This window comes from Octopus bimaculoides, chromosome 7 (assembly GCF_001194135.2).
Source record: "Octopus bimaculoides isolate UCB-OBI-ISO-001 chromosome 7, ASM119413v2, whole genome shotgun sequence".
Classification (NCBI taxonomy): domain Eukaryota; kingdom Metazoa; phylum Mollusca; class Cephalopoda; order Octopoda; family Octopodidae; genus Octopus; species Octopus bimaculoides.
This window is the reverse complement of record NC_068987.1, coordinates 13,148,283-13,156,807: the sequence shown is the minus strand read 5'-3', so window position 1 is coordinate 13,156,807 and position 8,525 is coordinate 13,148,283. Positions and strand designations below refer to the sequence as shown.

Here is an 8,525-nt window from a genome sequence, read left to right as displayed (position 1 = left end):
GCAGCACGTTGAGCAAGTGTTTTCTACTATTGCTTCAGGTCGACCAAAGCCTGCAAGAAGTCATATATATAATATATATATTTATATTTGTGTGTGTGTGTGTGTGTGTATGTGTGTGTGTGGTTCAAATGTGCAGAAAACAAAAGACAGAGACAGGTGGAAGGAGCAACGAGCAAGTATATTGGTTTGATGTTCTGGAAGAATGGGAAAAGTCTTTGACGTTTCGAGCCTACGCTCTTCAACAGAAACGGATGAGAAAGAATGAAAAAAAAAAAAAACGGAGAGAGAGAGGAAAAACGTGTCGGGATCAACAGTTCCACATGTTGAATATATATATATATATATATATATATATATATATGTGTGTGTGTAGAAGCCCGTAGCACACACACACACACACACACAGCCCCCCCACGTGTTTTGAAGACGGTAGTATGTGAAATGCGGGTTATTTGATTGCTATTTCTAATAGGTCAATCGGCAATGTAAATGTTCCCTCTATTGCTGGTGTTAGAGAAAGTTTAAACAAACCCATTCTTCGCTCTTGAAAGATTTTGCATAAACAATCAACGGTAATGTTCCTGTTAATGTTTTTTACTACTGCCATCAGTTGATATGTTTTTTAGTATTTTCATACCTTCTCGATGTACATCGGTGTTTAGAAGTGCGTTAGGAGTCTCTAGTATAAATTATGTTTTTCTCATCATGTCAGTTGTAACATCAAACAAAAACAAAAAAATTGCTCTCTGAATATCGTATAACAGAACTGAGATGGAAGAAAAATACCCGCTAAATATTATACGTATTACTTCTAAATACGGCCACATCCAGAAGAGGAAATCCTTGTTCATTTTTACAGAAGTACAAGGTATGAAAAACGCATCAGTAATGTTTCGAAGTGACTTATATTATACACAAATTACAGACGCATTTTAAAGATATCTTAGTAGTTCACATTAAAAGGTTATAAAATACTCCAGTAATACCAGCGACTTGTGAGCGAATAGGAAATGAATTATCAACAACTTGGGATTACATGCAATGGGTTAAATTATAAAATTCCTGGTGCTGGCCTGGGTTAAGAAGCTATGATCTGAGGCCCCAATGTCTCGTGAGTGAGTCTGGTAAATAGAAACTGTGTGGAAGCCCGTCGTGTGCATATCATCATCGTCATCATAATCATCATCTATATATGTACACGCGCACACACACACACACACACACACAAGGAAAATAAGACAAGGTAGAAAATGCTAAAATGATTTTATCAGGAAATACATTTTGTAACGGTTAATACCAGTTTCAGTCTTTTGGGCTTTTTTTAAAACTAAGAGTATAACAAAGGTGGATATTAACTAAGAAAAACAATTAAATTGAAGAAGAAAATTAAATGAAATGCATTATGTTGGTGTCTATAGTGACCCCAAGAGTAGGTAGCACTTTTGCAGACTCCTTAGAAAATTAGATACAGACTGTCCTCATTTAACGACTTACCTATTTAACGACCACTCGGCGTTACGACGAACTTTACAAGCCGTCATTACATATTTTACAAAATAGAACTTGAGGCGATGGATCCAAATTTTGAGCGATTTTCCAAGGTGGAAAGGCAGACAACTGAACTTTTCCGATGTTATCGAGAAACTTATGACGAAAAAAAGAAGATAACAAAGCAAACAACACTGACGGGATTTTTCATGCATTTTGATGTCAAGAATGAGTTGCTTTTATAATCTTTATCCAAAGTAAAACAATGCTATTATGTTTGAGTTTCCTTTAAACCTTTTCACCTTTTCTATATAATCCTGAGAAAAGTTTATTAGGCATCTTATGTACTGGGCCTGGAATCACAAACATATTTACGTTGTCTGAGCTACAATAATACAGTATCCATATCCTAACTTTTAAGGTTTTCCTTGTGATAATCTTACTGTTACTTATTCATTTTTCAACAATTTATGTTAGTGATTCTTGGCCCTGTACTGCATATACTTTATACAGTACGGTATTCTGTTTTTGTATGTACGTACAGTACAATATACCTATAAAAAAAATACGTACCCTATGAATATTCGTTTAACGACGAATTTGCTTAACGACGGGTCTGTTGGAACGTAACTCGGTCGTTAAATGAAGACAGTCTGTATATCAATTCTTTCTACAATGATTATAAGTGAAATTTTGGGTGAAGAGCTATTCGATTATATCGACCTCAGTGATCGACTGATTTTATTTTATTGATCCCAATAAAGGATGAAAGACAAGGTCGACCTCGGCGGAATGTGAACTCAGAACCGGAACGAACCGGAAGAAATGTTGCTAAGCATTTTGTCTGATACGTTAGCAATTCTGTCTGCTCGTTGTCTTAAAGTCGAATGTAATAATTCCCCATTGGGATTTGATCTGGCTGTCTGTCCTCTGAGCTGATGTTCTGCAGAGATCAACTTTGCCGTTTATCCTTCAGGAGTCGAATAGATAAAAGAAAGCAGTCAAATACTGAGTTGTTGTTGTTGTTGTTGTTGTTCTTCTTCTTGTATGTCGTGATGGAGCCTCGACGCCGCCACCAGTCGTTTCGGACCAATTACTATGTTACAGTTAATGCCATTGAGAAGTTGACTAAGACATGACTCAAAAAACAGTCGTCACATTCAGAAACAAGTTGTCTACAAGAATATCCCCAAGTAACAGCCTATTTGTACTTCGTTCATTCTAGCAATGAGCTCTTTTATCGATAGTGTATAGTAACTGTCAAGGTTATGTCAGTCAGTGACTCAGTAGACAAGAGCAAAACAGCAAAACCAAAGTCACGTTTACTGTCGTTGTAATCGTTTTAAAACTATGCTCCAGTAATATTTATGGTTGCAATTGTTAGTTAAATTTGGTCACTTACTACGGTCTCTAGAATATAATGAGCTGAATATTAACCAGAATAAACACTGGTTGTTTGAATCAGTCCACAAATATTGGCGTCAACTTCCCGTCTACTTTCTCTCACCAAAGTTATAAGTACAGCCATAAGTACGTCGTAATTCATGAGAAGGCTATAAATATGTTAGTTTGTAAATGAAAACATTATTAATGGACACTTAAAACAAACTACTAAAATAGCCGTCTACGTATCATATTTAATGTAAGTACATCGTTGAAAGGCAAATTTACTGCGGTATTCATCCGGAGATAATATTTCTTATGGATCTGCTGTGTTTAAAAGCACATGTATACACTGGGTGGAAAATGAAAACCTACCCGCCAGGGGCTAATGGGAATGCCTGATGGATTTCCGTCTATTTGAGTGTTGTCAGTAGCAGATATTCAAAGCCAACCTCATGTTAAAACGAAATCTATCCCACCGATATAGGAAAATCACTGGTGTTGCTTAAACTTTTACAAGAACGATATTCGTAGCTGTCCTTTCTTGACCAAGTCTGTATATATTTAATCGTTTCTGCTATAGACACAAGGCGTGAAATATTGGGGAGGAGAAGACTAGTCAATTACATCGACCCCAGTGCACAGCTGGTAATTATTCCATCGACCCCAGTGCACAGCTGGTAATTATTCCATCGACCCCAAAGGCGATGAAAGACGTAGTCGATTTCGATAGGATTTGAACTCAGCGCGTAAAGAACCAAAAGAAATGCAGCTAAGTGTTTTGTCCAACGTGGTTGCAAGTCTGTCAGCTCACTCCTCCATCAAATCTATGTATAATAATGATTTCAAATTTTGGCACAAGGCCAGCAATTTCGGAGGAGGGAGTAATTCAATTACATCGACCTCATTATTCAACTGGTACTTATTTTATCGATCTCGAAAAGATGGAAGGCTAAATCGAACTCTGCTGAATTTGAACTCAGTACATAAAGACGGACGAAATGCTGTTTAGTATTTTGCTCGACGTGCCAGATGTTCAGTCAGCTCACTCCATTACCAAACCTATGTATAATAACACTTTTGTAGTCTCAATTATAGATGCGAAAATTCGAACACAGAACTCTTTCATTGTTTGCCGAATTGTTAAAACGTCGGTTAAAGTGACTTGATGTATTTGTTCCGGCTCTTCATGCTTTAAGTTCCAATTCTTTCGAGGTTAACCTCGTCTTTTGTCTTTTTACAGCCGATAAAGTAATGTATCAGAAATCAATGTACGGCCATACTGCACCCTGCGTCTTCACGAACATGATTTAAATTTTGAACCGCTAGTGGAGTCTCGTCAAATTTCTAGAAACTAATATTAATTGCTTTGATATCAGGTTTATAAACGGTAGTGAATATACGGTTTCTGCAATATAGATGTAGCTTCCCGCGGACACGACATCAAACTATACTGGTCACCCATGATTTTCCTCACACACGCACGCACGCACGCGCGAGAAGAATACATTTATGGCCTAAGTAAGTTGCAGAAATGAAACGAAGACGAGCCGAGTCGAAACAACTCTGGGTAGCCAATGGTATATATTTGAATAATATAGACAAATAAGGTATATCAAACAGCATACAGCCAAAAGAGAGAAGGGTGCAACCGGCAGCATAACTGGATGGGTAAAGAGCGCCACTTTTGGGTCTGCTGCATCAGTCTGTGTCGGATGCAGGGCGGGGTAGCTCAAGGGCTGCCTCAGCCAGCATGCACTATAGCTGCGCAACTGGCTGCGCCAGACTTAACTGTTGCTAATTTTTTGTTGAGTAACCTGAAGCAACGTTAAATGAAGTGCCTTGCTCAAGGACACAAAACACTGTTCGGTGCAGGAATCGAACTCACATCTTTATGATCGTGTGTCCAGCACTCTAACCACCAGGCTGCCCGTCTGCGTATTGATTATATGTATATGGCTAGCAACAAGGGAAAATGTTACAGGAGCTGTTTAATCTATAAAAGCAAGTTATGTCCCTTACATCTTCTGATACCACACAAGCTATAGTTGCAGACGATATATATTATGTCTCTAAAACTGGTTTCAAATTTTGGCACAAAGCCAGTGATTTATGTACAGTAGTAAGTCTATTATATCGACTCCAGAGTTCAACTGGCACTTATTTTATCGACCCCGAAAAAATAAAAGGCAAAGTTGACCCCGGCGGAGTTTGAACTGAGAAGGTAAAGTCAGAGTAAATGCCATTAAGCATTTTTCCCGCTGCGGTAAGGATCTCGCCAGTTCGCCGCCTTAAATGTCTTTTAAATTGGTTAAATGATTATGTCTGGCACTGTCCTTATGACAACAAATACAAAATGAGGATGACAAATAGAGGAGAAGTTGGTGGACTTGGACTGACTAGGTGATAGTAGTTGCCGTACGCGCTGTGCTAGACGAGCAAAAGTCATTATAGAAATGATAGACAGAGGTCGCGGCGAGCAAGATTCCGGCAAGCTAGGTGTTGTTGAGCCCTATGCTAGAGTTCTGAACGGGCAGATATATTATCAAAGATATTCCAGTATAGATTATGATGGCTTCTTTTTGTATACCTAGGGTTATATTATCAACTGCGCCCTCATAAAAAAACTGACGAATGTTAACTGAGCATGATAAGCTTCTAATTCTAGCAGGCTAAATAAAGAGGCTTCCCCCTGCCGACTAGAGACTAGTTTGTTACAGAATGTTGGTGAGTGACGTATTGGCAATTACATGTAGTCTAGAATATTTATAGCTCAGCAATGTCATGTTGGTCTACAATTCTGTATCTAGACTGAGTACCTGTGTACGCCTGCACGTCTTAGAACTACGTCGCGCGCACACACACACAAATATGCACGCACAAGATGTACGTACTCAAGGTTTTCTAGATGAAATCGATTCTATTAATTGAAGAGATTAATCGTCTATTTTCACAATAAAATTTTTAGCGATCTTACGGTAAAAAGTCTATGACGTCATGAGTGAGTGTATGCCATTGTCTTTCATCTGCTTGACAGAGCTGAACAGCTTAACGCACACTCGCACACACTTTCATTTATGACTGGCATATGTACTAATACCGAAACATCGCCGAAATTTTAAATAAAAATAGCGTGCAATTGGTTAATAGCGGTCAATATGGCATTTGAATGATGGTTACTCGCATAGGTGCACACGAACTGTGCAAAGAAAGATAAAATTTGTACGCAAGCAAATTTCTATGAACACTCACAGTAAAATAATAATAATAATAATAATAATAATAATGATAATAATAATAATAATAAAAGATCTGGAAATAGGGGTTACTCGAATGTGAAGCCTAAAAACAGAAGCAATTCCTATCATAGTAGGCGTATTAGGTATGATAAAAAGCATTCAAACAAATACATAACAAAAATACCAGGACTTACAAGTACATATAACATACAGAAAATAGCATTACTAGGCACTGCACACATCCTACGTAAAACACTTTCAATACAATGAAAATAAGAGCACTACAACAAACCACAGCACATACTCAAGGCACACAGAGCTGCGCTCGGTAGTTCAGTGAAAGCACGTGATAAAAATAAGACTATTGAATAATAATAATAATAATAATAATAATAATAATAATAATAATAATAATCCTTTCTATATTAACCGAAATGAAGTAGATTAACAAATTTATTTTTTAAACCAGTTGAAGATTCACAAGATGTCGAAATATCGTCCACTAGATAACAACGGCACTCTTCTTTTAATTTTGACTTTATATCTTCTTTTAATTTTGACTTTATATCTTCAGGAGGAGTTACCTCAATCCTTTCTATATTATTAATAATAATAATGATGGTGATGATGATGATGGTAGCGTATAAATATTAAGTTAAAATCGCTTTGGATAGAAAAAGTAAAATTTTAAAAGTATCTATTTAGATTTGATCGTACAAGTTGTCAAGAGTTATCTCTCTTGAAAATTATTGTTTACGTTTTTCAGCTGGTCATAAAACAAATATCATTTGTTATGGTACTGCCTTCATGCAAAATAGTAATTATTCTATAACTTTTGATTCCTAATATTGCTTATATCATAAACAAAATGAATTGAATTTGTAGAGTTTCTTATAAAGAAGTAATGACACTGACCCAGTAATCAACAGGTATTAATTTCATTGACCCCGCAAAAATGAAAGCAACGTTAATTCCAAGTCAGATTTGAACTCAGACTTTCAACGTTCATAACCAAACACAGCAAGGATATTCCATTCTTTTTATGTTCACAGTTATAATATGTATACAGGCATATAGCAAAAGTGTTGACTCATACTATTCTGTTTTATAGCAAAGTGCTTTTTAAGAATGAACAAATTAAAGGGATACAATGTGGAATGGATGCACCAGGTTTCGGAACCGTCTTCAGGCTATGGTGGAAGCTGAGAGCGGCCACTCCGAGTAAACTGTTATTTCCCAGCCATAATCTAATTGACATATTTTGATTTAAAAAAAAAAAATGATTTTATTTTTGGATAAGGTATTGTGTTTTTATTTCCGTTTATAAAAAACTGTCAAATCTTAACCCGAACGTCCTGTTCAGTTGTTTTAACCTAAGATCAAATTTATTTTAATTTGAAATTGAGTTGAGCTGTATTTTCAAAAAATTGAGTGAGAAGACGTAGCGTATACACACAAAGGTAGGTAACCCTCAAAATTTAGAGACCTACTGAAGTAGTTAACGTTAGTTGATTATTCAGTTACAACCACTTCTGGCTCGGTTGCAGACTCATAAAGCTATTCTCCACGGAGTGAGAGAAGCTCTTGTTTCCAAGTCGTGCTTGCCAAAATATATATTAGAATAAACTTCCGGATTATTTTTCCATTTGAGCCAAGACTTTTTACGTGTGATTCACTTATATATAAAATACACAAATAAACATGGAAGCGTGCAAGAAGAAAATGAATGCCTTAATCGCAGAGCGAGTAAATGCTCTGGAAAAAGCCGAGGAACTGGAATTAAGGCTGAGGCAGGTTGAAGAAGAACGCGATAAAATTCAAGATGATTTTATGTTTTTACAGAAAAAGTATGGAGCTCTGGAGAAAGAGAACGATGATTTGAACGAAAGTTTAGCTAAATACCAGTTGGTGGAAGAAGACAAAAAGAAAGTTGACGAGGAGTTGGTGTGGATGCACAAGAAGTATAGTAATTTACAAAGAGAATTTGATGAAGTATCTGCCCAATTAGAAAAAGCACAGGACATGATGAGATATACAGAAGAGAAATTATCGGAGACGGAGAGCGAGACACAAGATTTAAACCGGAAAATCAATCTTTTAGAATTAGATCTTACCCGATCTGAAAGTCAAGTGGAAGAGAAACGAGTGCAAGCCGAAGAGGATTCTGAGAAGCTCCAGTCTGCCGAAAACCGGGCATTGGAAGCCGAACGAAACGTCCAAAAACTTGAGAATGATATCGACAAGCTCACAAAAGAGCTCGAAGAAGAACAGAAGAAATTTAAAACTTTGTGCGAAGATTTGGATGAAGCGTGCACCCAAATGATGGATTAGAACTGTTAAGATTAAGAGCTTATCTAACCACCCCACAAAAACAAAAACAAATGCAAAACACACTCCCCCATCCCCAGAACCCCC

At 36.9% G+C, this 8,525-nt stretch overlaps 1 protein-coding gene across 1 annotated transcript; it reads left to right on the top strand.

Moving 5' to 3' along the window:
• The first annotated feature begins 7,811 nt into the window (after window positions 1–7,811).
• Window positions 7,812–8,441, top strand: LOC106869741 (tropomyosin). Its single transcript, XM_014915597.2, has one exon. The coding sequence runs from the start codon at window positions 7,812–7,814 to the stop codon at window positions 8,439–8,441; it is 630 nt and encodes a 209-aa protein (XP_014771083.1).
• The last annotated feature ends 84 nt before the right edge of the window (window positions 8,442–8,525 follow it).